General features: G+C 40.5%; 1 protein-coding gene across 1 annotated transcript in view; it reads right to left on the bottom strand.

Moving 5' to 3' along the window:
* PLCG2 (phospholipase C gamma 2) overlaps positions 1-22944 on the bottom strand; it is a 63600-nt gene that overhangs the window by 3618 nt on the left and 37038 nt on the right. The window contains exons 11-30 of the mRNA XM_081871985.1: positions 21232-21350; positions 21054-21139; positions 20132-20252; positions 19300-19468; positions 17901-18005; positions 17641-17730; positions 16656-16834; positions 15816-16016; positions 14344-14463; positions 13413-13593; positions 12173-12241; positions 11663-11772; positions 11367-11463; positions 8511-8577; positions 6573-6730; positions 5834-5936; positions 3988-4197; positions 3603-3748; positions 2191-2305; positions 642-806 (exon numbers count right to left, since the gene is read on the bottom strand). Coding sequence (XP_081728111.1) covers positions 642-806; positions 2191-2305; positions 3603-3748; positions 3988-4197; positions 5834-5936; positions 6573-6730; positions 8511-8577; positions 11367-11463; positions 11663-11772; positions 12173-12241; positions 13413-13593; positions 14344-14463; positions 15816-16016; positions 16656-16834; positions 17641-17730; positions 17901-18005; positions 19300-19468; positions 20132-20252; positions 21054-21139; positions 21232-21350 — 2611 coding nt within the window. The remainder of the gene's footprint in view (positions 1-641; positions 807-2190; positions 2306-3602; positions 3749-3987; positions 4198-5833; positions 5937-6572; positions 6731-8510; positions 8578-11366; positions 11464-11662; positions 11773-12172; positions 12242-13412; positions 13594-14343; positions 14464-15815; positions 16017-16655; positions 16835-17640; positions 17731-17900; positions 18006-19299; positions 19469-20131; positions 20253-21053; positions 21140-21231; positions 21351-22944) is intronic.

Here is a 22944-nt window from a genome sequence, read left to right as displayed (position 1 = left end):
TACTCTGAATAGCTGTTTGCATGTTTTATTTTGTAAAGAGCCTTGCCCATAAATCATTTTAAATAAAATAAATATAAATTCAGAAAAAGGCAAGATAAAAAATATTGTTCCAGGGGTTAGGAATTATTAAGCAGTTATTTCTGTATATCTAGAGCAGCAGACTACCATGAATAAGCAAAGAATTACAGAAAGCCTAAGGAAATGAAAGATGTAGTTGCAGAATTTATCATTTAAGCACTGGATAATTAACTCCAGGTGGGGTTTATGCATGATGAAACGCTGAGCAGTTGGCATGTCAGGAAAATCTGGACAAGGGTGAGTCAAAAGCTTGCAAGCCAGAACAGCTAAGGTTTTACTTGGTTCCAGGGTCTGGATGATCAGCATGGTTATGGCAAAAAACACACACCTTAGCCTACCACATACAATAAGATCTAATAAAGTGTTTTATTTGTATATGTATGGTATGCACAGAGTTGAGACTCAAAGACTCAACCCCAGCTTAATTCAGCAGTCACTTATGGTCAATCAGTATCAGTTGAGGGAGACTTTCCTAGCTCCCCTTTTGGTGTTCTGAAAGCCAAAGAAATGTGCAAATTATCAAAACCTTTGTTCAACCTGTCAGTGTTATACTTGATATTTACCTGATTTGATTCCTTTGATGGGAAAAGTGCCATGTGCTAAGAAGTTGGGATCACTGAACATATCTTCCTCATAGACAACGAAGCGCAGAAATGCTAGGTTGGGGTCATAGATTTCAAACTTCACTTGCTCTTGAGATGCCCAGACTGGGTTGAGGCCATTGTCATCTGTAATAAAACGAACATTTCACAATATAAAGCAAGCAACTGTGACATTCCGCTCCTCCACGGTTTGAGGCAAGTGTAGAACATTTGGAGAAGTTTAGTTGTTTTATTCTTAAGTGGGTCATCCCATTCAAGCTTGAACACCTCAGAAAAAGAAGAAAGCTAAACTCTTTGGAGGCTAATGTGGACTCAAATCACAGGAGCTGCAAGATGTTGGCTGAGCTAACTCAGGGGTCTCTGGTTGCAGACAAAGAGTGGCAACTGCTTTTACTAATAAAGGCCAAGAAAAAGCAATTATGAAATAATCAGGTAGCAGTATGATCTTCAGCGATGCTGGTGTCAGAATATTCTCCATCCTCTTTCTCTGGGCTATCTTCAAGAATAATCAGAAGCCTAGAGCAAGACAATGGCTTCTTTTGATTTATTTATTTTTTAGGAGAATGCAGGCAGAGAGAGGAAAAACAGCCAAGAAGTTGGAATTAAAAGAGTGTAAAAGAATTATAAAGCGGGGGCGGGGAGGGGGGACATGACAGCTGACAGCCTCACTGATATACTTCTTGCAGGGAACTTAGTGTGTGGTATTCAGTGCTAGTTGTGCTCAAAGTAGACTCAATGAAGTTAATACATATGACCAAGTTGGGTTAAATAATTTCAATGGATAATTCCAAAAGTAACTTGTGCACCATCCTGCCAAAGTTCCATTAATGTCGAGCAGAGCATCAAGTACACTGTCAATTCCCTCCAACAGAAGTGCTTAACTTTGGACAGACCATGTCCCAGGTTTTCAAGAAAATGCTGAAGGCGTACTGAAGACATTCCAAGGAGTCACTTTTTCTATCCTTTGTATGTAACTAGTGGAGTTTTAAAATGATGCAATTATTATTATTGAACACTTGTAAAGCAGCTGCTTCTTAAGTGCTATAAAACAGTCCCTGCTCACAACCTAGTAGAGATGCTATAAAAGGAAATGGGAAGGGGAAAGGAGAGGAGAGGAAACATTCAAGCAGCTGTACCTTCACTGGAGCCAAGCTGGGCTTCCTCTTGCCATGATGTTCCTCCTGGGTGGCTGGAGTTGGCTACCCCTTCAACTATGCCATACCAGGTTGCAATGCTATGTAACGTGATCAATTGCTCCACTTGTTTTAATTTGTTTATGATACTGTTTATTTATTACTTATTTATGATACTGTTATTCTAGCCAAGGAACTCTATGATAGTTATTTGGCTGAGACACATAGTGATTGCCCCAAGGTTACACAGTAAGTTCTGAAGATGAATGGAGACTTGAACATAACTCTTCATGCCCTAATTCCAACGCACGATGCAACTTCTTTCTTTTATATTGTCACAGAACCCGTATTTCCATAGAGAGTTAAGAAGTACTTACTCACAACAGTGGTCTTGAATTTACTGTTATCATATTCAGCCCCACAAATTTCTACCTCCACAAATGGGCAGGCAATACTTCTGCCAGGCTTGGGAAGATGGCGAGCTCCGATTACCTGTTTCAGACAATTTAACTTAGTTGCTGATTTTTTTATTTTTAAATACATCCCACCTTTCCTCCAGAGATCTCAACATGGCCTACACACTTCTTTCCCTCCACATTTTATCCTCACATCAACCCTTTGAAGTAGGTTAGGCTGCAACACAATGCCAGACCCAATGAGCTACATGGCTGAATGGGAGTTTGAACCCATGTCCTACTCCAACACCAAACAGCTAAATTATGTAGGTATCTCCCCCCCCCAAAAAAAAACCCCACATTAAGTCACAACTGATTTCAACAAGTGATCCAGGCCCACCCACTGAAACCAATGAGACAAGAGCTCAGTTTTTGCTGTGAGCATCTCATTACTTGGATAGTGGATCCAGCCAAACAGACCTTCAAGATTATGCCACCAATATACTTCATGTTAGGACTTAATCATCAGGACAATGAGAATGACCTATATTATATCATGAAGTGACAGAATTTGTTTAGCTTGTCTTTCTTCTAAGATTTCTTCTAAACTCTGTTTTAGCAAATTCATTGCAGAAATCCCTTATCTAAATAGAAAGGTATCTAGGTAATCTGACTCAACCTTCTCAAGCCCAGGAAGACCAAAAAAATATTGCCAAATAAATATGCAACAGCAGGACAAGACTGTTTCTGTCTTCAGGAGAGCAAGGGCAATGAACTCACAAGCAAGCACTGTTTGACACTGGGAAGGAACATGTGCCCTATGGGTGGGGTGCGCCACCAAACAGCCTACTGGTAGGTACAACACAAAGACCCTGTCCCCTTCCATGGAAGAGCTCCTTTCCACAAGGCATCTCTCCTGGAAGTTACAGACTGCTGAGTCTGCAGAAGTGCTACTGAAAACAAAGAAAACATACTTTTACAGATGAGGAACATCTGGACTTCAATCAGTTAATCTGAAAGACTGCCTCCTTCCCTACAAACCCTCTCAGGTGCCTTATTGGCTTTCCTTCACCTTAATAGACATGGGGAGTGGTGGCCTAGGAGAGGGCAAGCTCTATGGCAGCCCCTAGGCTATGGAACTCACAGAAGAGGGAAGCTTCATTAAACAGCTTCCAGTCAGTGCTGAAGACCCACCTCTTTACCATGGCTATGGACACTTGAGATTTATATTTTTGGGATCCACATTATTTTTGGTACTGTTTTAAATACAGTTTTTGTGTTGTAGTCCACCCTGTGACCTTAGGGTGAAGGGTGGGTAATAATTTAATTTAATTTATTTATTAATTAATTAATTAATAAGCAATTTACTTAAAAACATAATAATAATCATTTACCCTCACTGTCAAAATCATCTGTAGTTTCTTCTTGGATTCATTTGGCACCGGATCATACGCCTCACTCCTCATACTTTCTGGCTGCAGTACATAGCCAGTCCGTCCATTAAGGGAAAACAAGGCATGATTCATTTGCATGTATTTATCTAGAGAAAGAATTAAAAGATGTGTTAGCCAGATTTCCTACGTTAATAAATCTAAAGGGATTAGAAAAACATCAAATAATAAAGACAAGTGGTATCACACTTTCCCCAAATGCATGAATTCAGCAATTCAGAATGTATGAATAAAGCAATTAAGCAGGATATCAAGGAAAGAGGTGTTTACTTATAAAGTGGTGGGTGGGTTGAGAAATGGGTAAAATCTTCCATTGTGAGATTTTTACCTGGTGTCTGGAAATTAAGAGCCACCATCTGTGATCCACAAAACCAGAAACGAAAAGGATCATAATTTGAGGAATCTACTCTCTGCCCTTTTGGGTATATTCGTGTCAGTCCCTTCTGATTATATTTTAGTAGATCAGCAGGCTTCTGCTTGACAATGCCTTCTGCTTTGGTCTCCACAAAGGAACGGATTTCTTTGTAATCAGGATTTTCTACAAAAGAGAGGTGAGAAGAAGCCACTCATTAATATATGCCTTCACTGAGGCTTTGTAATATTGATGGCAAGTTTCATCGTCCCTTGACTAAATGTTTCTCCAAGTGATGGCCAATGTTTTTGGCACTGGTGCTACATCAAGTCCAAACAATGGTTCCAGGACACATTATAATCTGCATTCAGCCCTTTACACCTTGTGCAGCTTTGACTCTGGTCTAAGTCAGCCAGAGAACAGGATGCAGCAAAGTGGCAGGGAAGCAGGCAAATTTGCTTAAGCCCATGCTGAAACGTAATTTTGATCATGTATTTTTAAAATGCAGGCTTCATTTATAGCTTGATAAATTTCATGTCTCCTTGTTTTTAACATTCAGTTTTATACATATATCTAATGAATGTTTTGTAACACATTCAGAAGTTTTTTTGTCAATTAAGCAGTGTATAAACTTCTGAGATATACAGTGGTGCCCCGCAAGACGAATGCCTCGCAAGACGGAAAACCCGCTAGACGAAAGGGTTTTCCGTTTTGGAGGCGCTTCGCAAAACGAATTTCCCTATGGGCTTGCTTCGCAAGACGAAAATATCTTGCGAGTTTTTCTGACTCCCCCCCCCTTTTTCTAAGCCGCTAAGCCACTTATCAGCTGATCCGATAAGCCGCTAAGCCACTAAGCCGCTAATAGCGCTAATCCGATAAGCCGTCAATGGGCTTGCTTCGCAAGACGAAAAAACCGCTAGACGAAGAGAATCGCGGAACGGATTAATTTCATCTTGCGAGGCACCACTGTATGTACAAACTTAAAAAATAAAGAAATTTGCAACACTTATGATTTTATAATTTTATGAAGTTTTAATTATGTGGCTTTTTTTAAAAAAAGTTGGCAGTCTATATGTAAGCCAATTCCCTGAGTTTTGCCACTCTTGCAATGGACTGTCGGGCAACCAAATAATGGAAATTAACGAATGGTTACATTGAAGAGGGCTAGCTTAATTTTCAGTGGCTCCCACTGAGTTCTATGAAATAAGGGAAGCAGGTTACTACAATTTGAAAGGACTGTCAACAGGTCATACAACCTGCTCAGAAAATGGGATCACTGGGTGTGAAGGGCAGCCTATGAACCCACTCTAATGATGTTTTCAAGCATACCCATTTATCATATCCTACACAAGCATGGAGGGCTATCAATGCAAGCCACTCTCCCTGACACTGGGTGGCCTAGCCTAATCCCTCTGATATTTGCCACTAACCTCAAAAAAGGTCATCCAGAGAATTACATTGCCTCAAAGTCTGAACCTGCTCTTAAGAGGCCTCTGGAGATAAAGATTCATTAACAACATTAGGCACCCAGCTTTCATGCTCAGCCACTATTGCAGTTAGAAATGTCTAAATCTTCGGTTGCAACTTTTAACCATTATTTTTAATCCTGCCCCAACCAAGCAAGCAATGAATAACTGAATCTCATACGTCACATGTTTTTTCCATTCTTCACACTAAGCCAACCAAACTCGCTCTCTCTCTCTCCTCAGGCATCTAAACCTCCTTTGAATATTTGTTGCTAGACACATACTAGTATACTCTTTGATCATGTCTAGCAATCTAGCAGATGAAGAGTTCAAATTCATAATTAAAAATACATTACCTAGGTTGTCCTTTGTTTTGCTCGTCGGTATGCAATATACCACCAAATCAGACAATTCCATGGCAATTAACTGCTTCTTCTCCCAGAACACCCTGAAATTTTCCTGAGGATTTAACACAGTTAAAACATTAGTCCAGGGCAGTCATCTGCACTGAGATCACTCAGCTGGTGTCAAAGAAACAGAAAATTGTGAAATCTAATTTTCAACTTTAAATTTGTCTCTGCACACTCCCTTTATCCCTGCTCACTCTCTGTGCCCAAATTGCAGTGATGTTGAAACAAAGGCGTGGATTCAACTAACTGGCTCTGCTAGTGAAGCCCCGCACAAAGACTTCCCTACTTTCCAAGTATGAATTCTGGCTTTCAGGTTCGGGGGGGGGGTTAAGAAAAAAACATTTTGGCAGCACAGGGCCAAAAAAACCTGAACTTACACCACCAAAAAAAATCTTGCTTTGATTGCATAGTCACACTTTGAGGTATTATTTTCAAGTTAAAACTTGCATGATATTGGCACATAAAGCAAAACACAAAGGTGCGCATTATGCTTTCATGATCTTGGAAATATGGCATGATACAGAATTTTAAAAATGGTGATGATATAGGCTTCTCTTAAAGCCCCTTTGCTTGCAAGGGAATCAGATGTTGGGTGTGGATCACATTACTGGTCCTTCAGTCTTTGCTCAAATCAAAATCACTCTTATTAAAAATTAAGTGCTGGAAATTATGGCTTCCGTAGTACCTCTTCAGTAGTTTTCGTTGTGATTTCCCTGACACTTTGATACCATACAAATAGCTCTTCCACCTTTTCTGTTGCAAATTCAACAGGAGCATCTTCAAGATTCTTGGGTTCCAGGATAAAGACAAAAGACTTTCCATGTTTTCCCTGTGTCATTTTTACTATTGGGAATCCAAAAAAATAAATCATATGTACATAATAAACACATCTTAAGACATCAAATAGCACTTGAGAGGTTTGCACGAGATCCTGGTAGGATCCCATTAATCAGTGAAAACATACATTTATTACAAAACAGTAATATTAAAAGCCTCGGCATTCTTCAACTGCTCCATAGACAGATTCACATGAGAGCAGCTCAAGTATTGGGGCACCTTAAAGACTGACAATTTCATTTATAACGTAAGCTTTAATGGACCAGAGTTCACTACACCAGATGCCATAATAAATTTGGCATTATCTATTTGTAGTTTTTTTATCATGGCTTATTATTATTTTTTAGATTTCTATACCACTCTTCACCTGAGGATCACAGGGTTTTACAGTATAAAAACAAAGAAATACACAACATAGTAACAAACGAAAATGATACCCTCCCTATCCCACAATTTAAAAGACCATAGATTGTTTCATTAGTCAAAGGCCTGGGAGAAGAGGAATGTTTTGCCTGATGCCCTAGGAGAGCATTCTACAAGTGAGGAGCTACCGCAGAAAACATCCGTTCTCATGTTGTCACCCTCCGGACCTCTCCTGGAAGTGGCACATGAAAAAGGGCGTCAGATGATGATCACCATAATCTGTTAAATTTTCAATTGCCACAAGACACCAGTAGTTGTTTTCATTTTAATCCTTTGGGGACCATACACTTCTTCAGTGTACAACTCAGGTCTACAAGAATATTTTTAAGTGGCAAAAAGGCAACAATACCAGCTTCTTCTGTCTTACAGAAACACTCTACCATTTTGTGAACCTTTTGAGTGCATTTTTATTTGAGGTTGTGCCCTCCCCATTCTTTTCTGAGCATGCATTAAATCCATCCTTTTAAAAGAGGAGTACATCTGTTCCCTCTCACCTCCAAATCCGCATCCCCCCTCCAAAATTATACTTGGATAAGAAATTGCAGTATTGCCCTTTAGAAGAAGACTTGTCATTCAAAAATTAAAATACAGTTAAGATATATTGGGGGTGATAATAGGTAAAGGTAAAGGGACCCCTGACCATTAGGTCCAGTCGTAGCTGACTCTGGGGTTGCGGCACTCATCTCGCTTTATTGGCCAAGGGAGCCGGCGTACAGCTTCTGGGTCATGTGGCCAGCATGACTAAGCCGCTTTTGGTGAACCAGAGCAGCGCACGGAAACACCGTTTACCTTCCCGCCGGAGCGGTACCTATTTATCTACTTGCATTTTGATGTGCTTTCGAACTGCTAGGTTGGCAGGAGCAGGGACCGAGCAATGGGAGCTCACCCCGCCGCGGGGACTCGAACCGCCGACCTTCTGATCAGCAAGTCCTAGGCTCCGTGGTCTAACCCACAGCGCCACCCGCGTCCCCAGGGGTGATAATACAGACAGACTAAAACTGAGCAATCAATGTTATGTTAAAGGATATATATATATATATATATATATATATATATATATCTAAAAAATAAGTCCAATAATATCACAGTGGCCATGGCAAAGTTTCTTTCAGTAGTTATACGAATCAAAGATCAACATACCCATGACTAAACAAATATTGCTTCAGTCTCCCTTCCCTAGGGGGTTGTCTGTATGAATCTGTATTTTATTCTGAATCCATGTTATGGGTCGTTGGACCGCAATAAAGATTATATATATATTGGAATAAAAAATAGGTAGACTTGACAAACTCTTCCCTCTCTCACACACACATACACAAGCTACTTTACATGCAAGGAGTCAGGAAGTCAGAAGGATACATACCAACGTTATACTTATTGAGATCCAAAATACCCCGGCATAATGACCCTAAAGGATTGTCCTCAATTATCTGAAATGAAAAGATTTATTATGTTTGAAGTTGGTTGTTTTGCCCCCTTTATCAAATGTCCTTGGAATGTAAAAAATGAATTCATTAAATTCCCAGGACCAATGCTTAAAAAATGATATTCATTCTCCATGAAGGAAGAATTATTGCTTAAGCAGAGCTTCTGGATCACTAATTAAGCAGTTCTGCTGCTTAATTAAACTGCTAAAGTGATGTGACCAATTCGTTTTTCAAGTTTGCCTTCGATCTATACTTTCTACTTATTCTGTAGCTGACAGAACATAGGAGCTACACTCCTATTCATTCCTGAAGTGTATGGGCTTCCTGTCACTGAATAATATTAGCAACCATAAAAAATTAAACTGCTTGGCGATAATAAGATTAAGGAAGTCCATTTACTACTACCAAAGCTAGTAATTATTAACATTCTAATAGTTGCCTTCCTTGAAATTCATTGGCAGAGCTGGAAAGCTTTTCAGAAGATCAAGTTCTCCTTTCTGAGACCATTGCAGATTTTTCACGCTCCATTGCGTTCTTAACCAGCACAGCTAAGCATCCTTTACCCAGCTTGATAATCTTATCTTCTGGGCACTGGCATAACTAACACTGAACACCAATATTTATTTATTTATTTATTTAAGTTACTTATAAAAGTATGTATCACAGGAAGCAAAATACCTCTCAAAAGGCTCTGTGCATTAACACACAGCTCATGCATATGCTTCCTTATTAAAGTCAGGATTTTTGGCTAAGCATTGCACATGAACTTTAGATCTGCATTGTCATGCCAGGAGCTGTAGCAACACTACTACTCCCAACAGTGCTGGGGTAAAGGAAGAAACATGGGCTCCCCTCATGTTAACCTGGCAGCACCAGAAGGTGAAAGTTAAGTCCAGCCTCATTTACCACAGCAAAGGCATGAGTTTCCCTAAGATCTTTCCAAGCCAGTTTCTGCATAAACTTTAGCGCCTATTCAGGCATGCAATCACACCTGTTTAGGCAGAGCTGAATTTCTGATTTTATTGTTTTAACTGCTGCGTGAAGTGTTTAAGAGTTTCTAATTCTCATGTTTTATAATAGATCATTTTATTGTATGGTTTAATTGAGGCTGCTTTAATGCCCCAGTGGAATTGTTACTGTGTGCTTTAATTATGTATTGATTTTATAGTTTAAAACTGCTTGGAAGCCATACTGAGTGCTGGAGGGAAGGCTGCTCCTGGTTGCAAGGTCCATTTCCACCTGGCCTAGGGGGCAGTGCCCAGGCTCACCCTGAACAGATACCATAGGCTCCTGGGAGGCACTGGGACATTGCTGGAACCAGCGGCAGAGCATATGCCCACACTGCCCAGGGCGGGTGTGCTCCTGAGGGGGGCGTGGCGCAGAGAGTGCCCTCCCATCCACAGGATAGCCACTCAAGTGCCCAGAGCAGTGTGTGTGGCCTGCAGCCAGGGGCAGAGTTAGCCGCACATGGGGTCAGAGCAAGCTGCCCCTGGCGGGCATTCGGTGTGCCGCCCGCCAGTGACTCCCAAGCCTCTCCCAAGCTGTCAAAACGAAGGGGGAAGGGGGGAATGCTGCCAGCAAAGCAGCGCAGCTCCTCCCCCTTATCCCGATCACTCGGTGTAGGCTTGGGAGTCGCAGGCGGGCAGTGCGCCAAATGACACCCCCCATCAGTGAGGGCATCTGGGGTGGTCCGCCCCCCCCCCAAAGCAGGGCCGGATTAAGGTTTAATGAGGCCCTAAACTACTGAAGGTAATGGGGCCCTTTATATGTTCAGCTGTCCTTTGTCAACAACAAATTGTCACTCCTTTTTTATGTTGAATATATGCTATATGGTAATTTATGGACCTAATAGGTATCTAAAGCCATTTGCACATAACAAAATATGTATTTTATCAAAGTAATTGTTGAACTGAAATACAATTAAGAAGAAATATATTAATAGTGAAATTATTAAGCTCTAACTGTATGTAGGTTTTATTTGTTTTTTATCTTATATTTTTGAAATGTACATCCAGGGGTTTTTTCCTTTAATTTTTTGGGGGGGCCCAAAAGAGTGGTGCCCTAAGCTATAGCTTGTTTAGCTTATACGTAATCGGGCACTGTTCCTACGCTGGAACAACTCTTGGGTTGGGACAACTGGCTAAAATGTTTTAAATGGTTCAAATTTTGGTTCCAGTTTTGTTTTGGTCAAGTTGGTGTTGGTTAAATGTTTGGTTGGGGTTGGCAGCTATTTTAATTTGGGTATAACTGTAAACTGTTTATTATTGTTGTTATTGGTTTCTATTGATTTTTTGGTTGGTTTGTTGCTTGTATAGGATTATTTTTTTTTAATGTTTGATGTTTTGGTGTGTTTTTATATATGTTGTAAGCTGCCCAGAGAGGATGGGAAAACCCAGTTAGATGGGTGGGATATAAATTAAAAAATGATTAGTATTATCATTATTATTACTGGCATGTGAATCGTACGAAAATAAATATTCCACATGACTGTCACCACTTTAGAAATAGGGAGAAATTGGCACATGCCAAGAATCTCAAAGCTGACAATACACATTCTTCATACAGAGAAGTGTTAAAGAGCTACTAAGCCCAACTTTCTGTTCGTGTGCACATCACCCTCTGTCCCACCCTCTGTCCACAATGCTGCATCTCTGTATGCATGTGGGACAGCATCCAGAAAGGCAACCTTACACACAGAAGGGTCTGAATGCGTTACCACTTTTTTTGGAATAACTGAATGGATTTTGTGAATATCATAAACTCTAGAATATAGATAACAAGTATCTTCCTACCTGATTCTCAAGATCTTCCGTGTTATCAGAGGACATGTCTTCCACATAATTGGCTGGAAAGTAGTGCTGAACTTTGTACCCATAATCACCTTTCCACCTGAGAGAGAAAGAGAAGGAGAGAGAAACACGTACTAATCAAATTTGAGACACCATATCCAAATGAGGTATTATAGAGAGGTTCACATTTTTAAAAAAAAATGCTCAAAGCCACGTAGTGAAATCTATGGTTGAGACACAGCTTGGTCTACAGAAAACATCACCAACTCATAGCAAAAATATAAAAGCTGCCTTCTTACCAGCCACCAACTTCTTTTGAGACATTATGAATTAAAGCCCCTCGGCAAAAAGTCAGCTCATCGTCTCTTTTCGCTTGGTAGTCGTACAAGGCTTTAACAGTTCTCTGTGGCTTCAAGAGAAACAAATGGAAAGGAGCTTTAGGTCAAAGTGAATTGGGGGGAACAACCACAAACACTGGAATACAATCCAGAAGCAATGGTTAAGTCAGCCTTTGCCCTCCAGACATTTTGCTGGCAGGTGCTGATGGGAGCTGTAGCCTATAGGTTTGGCAAAGGCTAAGTTAGACTATAGTCAGTCAGTCAGTCAGTCAGTCTCTCTCTCTCTCTCTCTCTCTCTCTCTCTCTCTCTCTCTCTCACACACACACACACACACACTTTCCCGCCCTCCAAATACTCCTTTACCTACAACCAGTCCTTTCAATTCTCTAAACAGGAAATTAAGATAAAGGATCTGTCAGCTGTTCTTTTCTTTCAGATCAAGAATAAGTTTGAGCAAAACTTTAACATACCACAGAAGGTGTTATTTCACCAGGTTCCACATATGCCTTCACTTCATATAATGAGCTAGGATCTTTCTCCTAAGATTGAAAAAGGAAAGAAAGTAAATTGCACAGCTAGAAAAAAGTAACTCAAAGCTTTTTAGTTAATGTGCTAACATAAGAAATTACACTGTCCAAATATACTTCTAGCAATTGAGCAGAGTTTTGTGATTTCCCCACCCTATCATAGCTTTGGGGATTTCAAAAAATGTGTCAGTAGGATTTTGGCAAAGGTTTCTGCCCGGTTTTTCATATTAAAACTAGAAACTGATGCTTTCATAGTGATTTACAACATGTTTATTGTGTTTTTAATATTCTGTTGGGAGCTGCCCAGAGTGGCTGGGGCAACCCAGTCAGATGGGCAGCATATAAATAATAACATTATTTTTTATTATTAGCAGTATTTTTTTTTAAGACCTAGGGGGGAAATAATTACTATTATTTTATCGTTGAACTCATTGGTAAAGAGAATTTAAATTATGTGCCTCTGCTTTCTGCACGGAAAAGAATAAATTAAGGACTTGGGACAAAAATGCTGGCTGAGGCAATTGAAGTTATAGTCCAAAATCTGGAGAGCAGATTGATTTAATATATTCATCTTCCATTCCAAAACAAAAACTGTAGCCTGTAGGTAGACATTTGGAATTATTGACTTGCAATTGGCCAGACACACTGGTCAAAAGAGAGAACTACTAGCTAACTAGGCCTTCTTGCATGTTACTAGGGTAGACAGGACTAAAAGCTACAGCAAAGTATTTAGGGCATACACCAGCATAAAACGTTATGATCTCTTAATGAGAATGCGAAGCTGGTTTCAAATCCCAGGTAGGCAAAATCCCTGGTTTTCTATTTATTAATTTTAAGGAATTCCTACTTCACCCCCTTGGATCCCATTATCCATAGCTAAAAAGCAATGATCTTCCCAGAGCATTAAATATTGGTCTGGAGAACATTCTGAAGGTACCTGAAGGCACGTTCCAGTGCTGAAGCCCAATTGGTTCTGCTTTATATGCTGCCTGGGATGGGCAAGGGGCCGAGGTACCATGGATAATACTGAAAATCCCAAAATGCTCAGCAGGCTAAAACTGCTTTTAGGATGACCTCTTGTGGGTGGAGGGAGAAATATACTCCTACCGCAATAAATCCCTGAAAGCCACCCAGCATTCTATGCAAAGCCCTGGCGCTTTGGTTAAAAAGGTAAAATGCTTGCCGTGCTGTAGCGCTCCAGCAGCTCCTCCGTCACAGGATAGCGCAATTTCATTTTCCTATACAACGGGTGCTTCTCATAGTAGTTCACCAGTTCCACTAAACTCTCAAAATAAGCAGATGTTCCCATGACAAAGAGGCGACCTTCTCGTTTGATTCGGCAGTGCTTCACTTTCCCCTCAGCTCTGTGGGATTAAACAGTGAAGAGCAAGCTTTAGAAAAAGACAAAACAACAACAACAGCCATATCATATTATCAGCCCTTAAGCTTTGAAGTGGCATTTTCATTTTCCTCCTATTTAGGTAAGCTCTTGCAGGAGTGATTTGGCTATCTAGAGACAGATTGGGGGGGGGGCGGGGGGAGATCTTTGAATTTCCTGGTTCAGAAATGCACACCTCAGGGGCTTGCAGTACTTGCCTTGTACGTAAGGTGAGCATTACAAGCTCCGAAATTATTGCATTTAATCCACTCCTTCCCCATTCCCACCTATGGCCATAGGGTCTTAATTTGTGCCATGCAGAGTAAGCAGCTCTTAGCTAGGTCTTTCCTGCACTGTAGTACTAGCACAGATAGTGAACAGAGTGGAGAACCGCCACCCATTAGTCCAGCTGAACCAGGTAACCTGGCCTTATCTCTGTTCCTTCAGGCTTGACTCTCCAAGTTTCTTATCTGATGGAGTTTCTGCCCCAGAGTTTCCTGTGTCTTGCATCTCTTTGCTTTCCTTGGGCCTCTGCTTTATGGAATGTAGCCATCTACCTGCTTTGTCCACTTATGTGCTTCTGGCCCCTCCGATACCCATTTACTGTTACACACCTTAACTTGTGTCAGACCTGGACTACATACTCCCCTCTGGTCCTTGCAACAAATAGCTTTGAGGTCCGACCTGCAGATCATGCATGTCAGGTCAGGTCATAATTACAAAGTTTGTGTCTCACCTGAAAGTCATGGCATAGGAATTGGGTTCGTCCCTCTTCCTTATCAAAAAGGCTCCGTCTCTAGGAATTCGCATCAGCATATCCTCTGCTTCTCCTCTGCTCAGGTTACTGTAGTACCAACTACAAAAACAGGAAGAGAGGTGCTTTCAGAGCTTGACATATTCCCATTAACTCAATGATAAAATTGGGTCATTAAGATAAAAGCCATTAAATCAGTGATAAAATTGTGATTTCAGACATCAGATGCTCAGTGATGTATAGACTTTGTCCCTGTTATAAAAAATAAATAGCAAGTTACTGCTAAATGCTGACAGCATTTGTTTCTGTCACTTTCACACTACATAAGAAGCCCAAATGAGACAATTTGGAGTCTGGAAAAGAACATGCATGTGGATGCAGGAAGCAGAAGGTCATCCTAACAACTAATAGAGCAATAATAACACACAGCCAGTTTTTATTGACGGACAGCAGCAGTGTATTTCTTTGGGGGGCAGGGAGAACGATCTTACCATCGCTATCAATCTTGTACCCAAATTTTATAAGTTAAAATAGATATAACACAACATCTTGTGGTAGTTCCTCCTTGGTTTGCACCTGAAAGCAGTGGGGGTGGGGAACTGCATCCAGTCGACAGGTCCGTGAGCCAACTTCAACAGGTGGGCAGAGCCACCCACTCGTAATTTACCCGACATCATTATGATGCCAGGAAACAACTTCAAAGGGGCTCACTGTAACTGCCCATTACCAGGCATGGTTTGGATTTAAACCGTACCTTTAGAGCACAGAGGTGCTTGGGCAGGGTGAGTTTAATTCTCCTCCCAACTGCCATTGATTACATTGCAGGTTCTAATTCAAAGAATTTCAGTTGGGTTCTGTGAGGAAGAAAGCTCTTGGCAGGCATGAGTATCCACATATCTGGCAGGCTGGCCTAGTTACTCCAGAATAAGCCAACACATACCAACACTTGCAAAAGGAAATCAATGTTTAACACTGGAACACAGACTGTAACGAGCTGTACCAATGTAATAAAAGCAAACACGAAATGAGCAGGATATCCTGTGATACAAATGGTCTAGATGTGCTCCTTGAATGGCAGTTTCCAACCACCATTCCAGCTTATAGCAAAACAATAAGAATTATAAAAAAACACTTGGGTGTCATTTAAAAGCAGAAAGAGAAGAGAAGGGACTAGCAAGAGCATCCCACATAACTAAAATCTCCTCAGCCTGCCTTGGTCTGCTATCTGGGAGCTCTTGATTTTCCAGCAGGCTTAATATTCTCCCTTTCCGGACTGTTCAAGTCAAAGCACATATTCAAGGCAAAACTGCTAAACCGTTGTTGCTTAAGCCAGTTTTTTGCTTTTGTTTTAAATCAAATTCCCCATAATCCACAGTAACTGTGACAAGCAGTAAGCTTCAGCATTAAAAATAGCATTTCACTCCCCCCTACAATTTTGTTTTGGCCATACGTACTTCTTAGATTCATGAGGGTTGGGGTTAGGCACAGCATCAGTCAAACGTAGTTCAAATTCGGCACACCGCAAGTGTGCTTCTCTGTAATGCTGAACTAGATCACAGACACTATCAAAGGTGAGGTTGTCTGTCAGGAAATATTTTACGGTATCTCCATCAATTGAGGAACGGATATGACAGTGCTGGACTCTACCTGATCTCCTGGGAAACATGGACAAGAATGAACCAGTTAGTTTTCTAAAGCCAACACATCCATACGCTTGCCTCTAGTTTCTTGCTATTTATTCAGCTTGTGAACCAAGAGGAGTGGGAAGGAAGATTTAGGGGAAATAGGGACTGATCAAATATTCAGAGTAAGAATTTATGGCATGTAAATCATAGCGTGCCAGAAACTGACATTATGGTACACAGATTTTGGCACTGGAAACAGGAAATGTTAGTCAAAGCACGAAGTCCATTTGCTCAGTTTGTTTACCTGTAGAGTTCAGCAAATCAATTAGCTCATGTGAAAATGTAACATTCCATAAATATAACAGATGTGTAAACCAGGATTCATCATTAGGTTTGAAGGAGAAAAATGAGGGGGGCTTGGAGGCACAGTCCTACTGCCCATCAGCTGGTGGGACAGGAGCACAACTTCAGATCCCCCCCCCCTCCTTGTTGCACCTTAAAACCTCAGAAGTTTGAATGGATAATTATGAAAGCCTTCCTCTCTCCTTTGCTTGAGTGAGTGTCCTCCTATAAGTATATCTCAAAATGCTATTCCTGTAGAAAAACCAGGAAAATGGCAAACTGCTAAAACATTAAGAAGAAGTCAAAAGGAAAGAAATTATCTGTTACCAGAATGACAGTGTGTAGTCATTAGGGAAAGCTTCACTCTCCCTCACTAAGAATGTTCCATCCTTGCCACCCATTTCAGCACAATATTCCTGGAGCAGCTTCTCAGCAGTATTTCTCCCCTCTTTCATTTTTCCATGGAACCATTTCTCACCATAGTGCAGTTCAGCACGCTTCACCTCCTACAGTATAAAAGGGGATAATTTCCATTTGTTAACATCGAGTTTGCCATTCCCCTATAAAGCTAACACTGAGCTCGACTCTTGTAGGGTTCATCAGAAAGCATAAAGTTTTATCTGAAGAAGCAGTGCTCCAAATTGAGAAGGGGGGGTGCGCTTGGAAAAGCACTTGCCAAGAGAAAGGAAGGGGTGCCATTTGGCTCCACATGTTGCTGATGATCACCTCTTTTAACGTAGGAGGTGCAGCAGTCCCTTTAAAGGAGACAATCTACACCATGGGATAATATAAAGAATTTGATCCTCACTCTCTTGTAAAGTGTAAAGTTTTTAATGCATCCAGTAAAGTGAAGTGGCTAAGAAGCTGGAGAATGAAGCATGTGTCTGGTTCACCATTGCCATAAGCTTCCTAGGCAGCCCAAGTGTCTGTTTAAAACAAAAACTAATTTAGCAAGCATGCTGACCTCTATACTTAAATCTCTTAACCCTGATCAAGCACTAAGAGTCAAAGGCTGCTTTTATACTTCATAGAAGAAAAAAGAACCACAGGGAAACATTATCTCTTAGGTTTATTTTGTAAGTGACGCAACAGGTGATATAGTTTATTACTGAGCTTCACCCAGAGATTGTGAGGTTCCTGGAATTTTGCTACTCCATCCTGTATGCCACATATGAGTGATGTCATATTCCTACGTTATGCTCTCTAAAACCTAAGCACAGCAATGAAATGCAGTTCTCAAATTATGAATACTTATGACTCTACTATGCCTTTAACATCACAGAAAACAGAAACAAATGTATGGTTTTAATACCTTTGATGGTTCTTCTTCAGTATTCTGCTCTATATCATCACTGAATGAGAGCTTTTCATTCGCTACAGCACAATAATGGCGAGTCCATTTCTAGAACGCAAAATAACTGTTATAAGAATACTGTACAAAAGCACTGTAAGATTACAGCAATATGCGAACAGCATTCTTTTCCCTCTTCAAGTACAACTCTGCAGGATTTATTTCAGTCACCTGTGAAATTCTGTGCCATAAAATAGAAGCAAAACAAAAAAATTGTTTACCTGGTCTATGGTGTCCCACATGTAGAGCTCTCCTTGTTGCTTTTTTTCCTCTTTCTTGTCTTCTGTGTTCACATCTACGTCACCTTTTGGCCCCAGTTTTTTATGCTAATAAAAAATGAAGAGAACAGCTATGAAAAAGGAAGACATTGGGGGATTTCTCTGGGATCTCTTAGCTGGGCTTTCTTTCTGCTTTGACAACCTAAGAGCACATCCTGCGTGAGGGGGCTACAAATATCTGATGCAAACTTCCGTACCAACTTGGATGCACCACTGTTTTCTCTCTTTGTTTATCACTGCAAATCGTCAGCCTGTGGTCAGAGATCACTCTGCATACACAGAACAGACCTGTAAAGTTTAGTAAATGAACCAGTCTTAAAACTGATTCATAACTTCTGAATAATTTTTTTTAAGCCACCAACTACTCAGGCAGCAACTTGGAGGTGGGAGGGGTTAATGAAATGTATACAATTTGGGGGCTTTCCCTCCTTGCACACAAATTCATTTGTCACATCAAGTCCTCTGCCTAAAAGCAGATATGCAGTTTCTCCAGGTTACTTTGTTTGCCACGATGGGGAATGCTGTAGGCTGAGTGTGCAAATCATGCTTCGTTTATAAAGCACCTCCATTTATTAAAGGAAAGCAGCTCAAGCCTAAAGCGTGCAAATTCAAAAAGCTGAACTTCCTCTGTGGCTTTCATTGAAACACATTGCATTTCCAGGATTTGTTAAGGAGCAATGCATTCCTGTCAACATGTACACTGGCTGTTTTGGTTGGAAACATTTCTCACAGATGTATTGTTTCATATTATTAGATGTACAAAATGAGAGGAGTCCCCCACCCTCTTAACAAACGCTTGCTCTCATTCTGGAAAAAAAGCTACCTTCTGACTTCATGATGTTTCCCTTTGTCCAGTGCCTCTCATGTGCTAGGCAAACAGCACTTCAAATGAATATTTATACGCTTAAAAGTAGTTGCAGCTGTTTCAATACAGATGTGCAGGATGCTTCAATCTTAGTTAGCTGCTACCAGTCCACACAGCTGGTGGAGAACCAGAATAGACAATGCATCCTAATCAGCTAGTCCAGGCTTCCTCAACCTTGGCCCTCCAGATGTTTTGAGACTACAATTTCCACCATCCCTGACCACTGGTCCTGCTAGCTAGGGATCATAGCAGTTGTAGGCCAAAAACATCTGGAGGGCCGAGGTTGAGGAAGCCTGAGCTAGCCTCTCATACTAGGGTTGGAAAATATACAAGGCTTTCTCCAGAAAACTTTATGTATTTTTGATTGTGTGTTTCAGTGCCAGGTGCAAAGTGCAGGAAGCTGCTATCTTCCGTCGGAGGACAGGAGGGAGACACCAGCATCCCCCTAACACATTTTCTTCAGTAGATGCAACTTGCCTTAATAATGAACCTCTCTTTCAGCTGAGTTGGTGATGGCAGCTGATCAGCACTAGCTTCGATGGGCTTTGTTAAAAGCTGATCCCCAAGTACTTCCTTAAACACTTTGGCAATGTAACGCTGCTGCTCCACATTGCAATGCTCCTCAATTGACAAAATCACTGGGTACCTTGGGCAAAAGAAACAAAGGCAAGGGGAAGAAGTCAATTTCAGGTAAGAGCTCTATCTAATCAGACCATGAGCCCATCTAACCAAGCATCCTTCCTCCCACAGTGGCCAGCCACATGCCTCTGGGAAATTCATAAACAGGGCACAGAGGCACTGAAGCTTCTGAATACCCAGCAACTGCTTATCAGTGACAAGCCAATTCTGGACACTGAGTTTCCATATAGCAATCTCAGAAGCAACTGATACCGTCTTATCCTCTTTTAAAGCCATCTAAGCTGGTTGCTCTTATATTATTTATATACTACTACTACTACTACTACTACTACTATACATGCATCTCAGTACGACCCAGGCTGAGCAAAGCCAACACACTGTCAATTCATCACTCTCCTTTCAACCCACCTAGCACCTGCCTGTCCCCAATACTGGACCAATACATTAAAAGGTTCTAGTAATATAACACAGCTGCACCAGGGGCTTGGACCCAGATGTCCCTTTGGTTCCCTTCCAGCTCTACAATTCTATTATTCTATTCATATTAAAATGACCTCAAACAGCCATAATATCATAATGGCGGATTTTAAAGAAATATCACCTAAACTGTCATAATTTAATATTTTATTCTTAGGAAATATTTTCATTTAAAAAAGTAATGGAAACCTACTCGGATGTGACAAATGCATGTTCCTTGATGGCTTGCACAACGTCATCAAATTTTATCTTTGTTGTCCTTGTCCATCCATGATAAATGATAGGCTTCCCATCAGGACCATCCCAGCAATCCACTAGTGTAGGCAATGAAGGAAACATAAAAAGTGTGATGTTCAACCGACAACATTCTGTTTCCAGAGCTTTGGAGTGCTTGATCCCATAGACAGAGAAAAAGGTAGCCATGCTTAAGGTAAGGTTACCAGACATCCCCGTTTCCCAGGGACAGTCCCCGGATTTACAAATCAGTCCCCATACAAAATACTCTGAAGTTGAAAAAAATGTGGTAACCTTAGCTTAAGGGCCACAAAGTTTAAAGACAACTCAGCAATTCAGACAGCAAGGAAGAAGAATGCAAAGTACCTAAGAGGGAAATGATGTCTGCTTCTCTACTGCTGCTGCTATGAACTGGAGAAATATTTTGCAAGAGAAAGTGCCTGTGGAACTCTGATTTGAAAAGGGAGAAAACTGTTTGTTTGTCTTTACTGAAAGAACAAAAGGCAGATGCAGAGACTGGAAGCTCCAGACCAACTTCTGCAGCTGCCTTTGTGCTTCCTTGGCATTTTCTTTATTTGATCCCCAACTTTTATGTGGTTTCTTATTGGCCAACATGAGGATCACTGCAGCAGTTTCTCTGGTACCTTAAACTAAAAAAAGTGACACAATGGCTGATATGAACACTGAAGCCCCCTGATTACTTTAACTAAGGTGACAAGAAAAAATGAGGAGACGCCAAACTAAAATGTAGAGGTACAAAGCTAGAATGTAATGGGGTTCCACAAGATCCTCTTGTAATTGTCCCTTTCTCCTAATAACAGGTACAGTTCAAATTCCTACATCTGGAATTCTGGAGGAAGTATGGAAAACAGGTTACTCACATTCAATACATCGGCACCCCATTCGGAGACATCTTATGTAAGCTTCTGGAGAAGATTCACTACGAAGCTGGTCTCCTGTGAGGTACCTAGGTCATAAAGGATTATGTTAAAAGGAACTGCACATTTGCCATTTTATGAAGGATGATGAATAGATATATATATATATTTAGTAACTTACGTATTATGTGAAGAAGATATCCAGTAGTGGGACAAAGGGTTATTCATGTCCTGAGGATCTATTGAGTCGTATTTGTCATCCCATATGCTGTTTTCTTTTGAAAAAAGGTAAGTAAGGAACTAAGACAAACAAAGAGAGAGGGAAATATAAGTGAGTTTCAATTTTTAAAAAGAACAAAACCAAATGACCAATCTCCCCAACTAGAATCATAGCACAATGTGAAACAGAAAATAAATCAAAACAATTAGCTTTCAACTAGTTGGTTAGGACCCGCAACCTAAGATGGATCACAGCCGTGGCATCCGCACCTTTTCCTGCCTTGGTTATGGGATTTGCTGTTGTTGAAGAAGAGGAGAGAGAGGGTGATCAGCAGTAAAAAAGGGCATGCCTCTTGTATGGATCAGTATTTGGAATTGTGTTCCTAAGAGAGACTTGCCTGGTGCCACCTCTTGTTGCCTTATCAATGCCAGGCGAAGACTTCTCATTGGCCAGGGTTTTTTTTAGATGTTTTGATATTGTTTTATCTTACTGGTATGGGTTCAGTTGCTTTATTGTTTTAATCAAGTTATTACTTCCAATCTGTTATGGTTTTTTTTTTTTATTAAATTTTTTTATTACATTTTCAATTTACAGAAAAAAGAAAAAAGAAAAAGAAAAAGCGATCCAACTTTCAAAATGCATTTTTACATTGTTAACTGGACTTCCCCACATCTCCCTCACCCTGCGTTCTTTGCAATAAACATGTCAGCAAATTATTACCTTATTTCGTGTCTTATTTGTATCTTTCAAAATATTTTACTTCTAGATTTAAAGTACCTTTTTTCAAATATTTATGCCTTAGAATAATACATAAAATAACTTTAAATTTCACCTTTTTCATGCTTATAACTTAATTTTCTATTTTCCCAATCTAGTTGCAGGAGCAAAAATTTCCAAATCATGCAGATTCTTAACATTCATACAACTTATAATGTTTTTGTAAATAATCCTTAAATTTTTTCCAGTCTTCTTCCGTTGTCTCTTCTCCCAAATCTCGAATCCTGCCAGTCATTTCTGCCAATTCCATATAGTCCATCAACTGCGTCTGCTACTCTTCCAGCGTGGGAAGGTCTTGTGTCTTCCAACCTTTTGCAATAAGTATTCTTGCTGCTGTAGTTGCATACATAAAAAGTGTTCTGTCCTTCTTTAACACCCTTTGGTCCACTATGCCCAGGAGGAAGGCCTCTGGTTTCTTGGGAAAGGTGTACCTAAACACCTTTTTTAACTCATTGTAAATCATTTCCCAGAAGGCCTTCACTTTTGGACACGTCCACCAAAGGTGAAAGAATGTCCCCTCAGCCTCCTTACATTTCCAACATTTATTATCAGATCGATGGTAAATTTTTGCTAGCTTGACTGGGGTCATGTACCACCTATATATCATTTTCATAATATTCTCTTTCAAGGCATTGCATGCCGTGAATCTCATTCCAGTGGTCCATAACCTTTCCCAGTCTTCAAACATAATGTTGTACCCAATATCCTGAGCCCATTTTATAATGGCTGATTTGACTATCTCATCCTGAGTGTTCCATTTAAGCAGCAAGTTATACATTCTCGAAAGTACCTTAGTCTTAGGTTCTAACAGTTCTGTCTCTAGTTTCGATTTTTCCACCTGGAATCCTGTTTTTTTGTCAGACTTAAAGACTTCTTGAATTTGGGCATAATGAAACC

The sequence above is a fragment of the Podarcis erhardii genome, assembly GCF_964252035.2.
Source record: "Podarcis erhardii genome assembly, chromosome: 7".
Lineage (NCBI taxonomy): Eukaryota > Metazoa > Chordata > Lepidosauria > Squamata > Lacertidae > Podarcis > Podarcis erhardii.
Note: the sequence above shows the minus strand (reverse complement) of the source record. Positions and strands in the feature narration are given on the sequence as shown.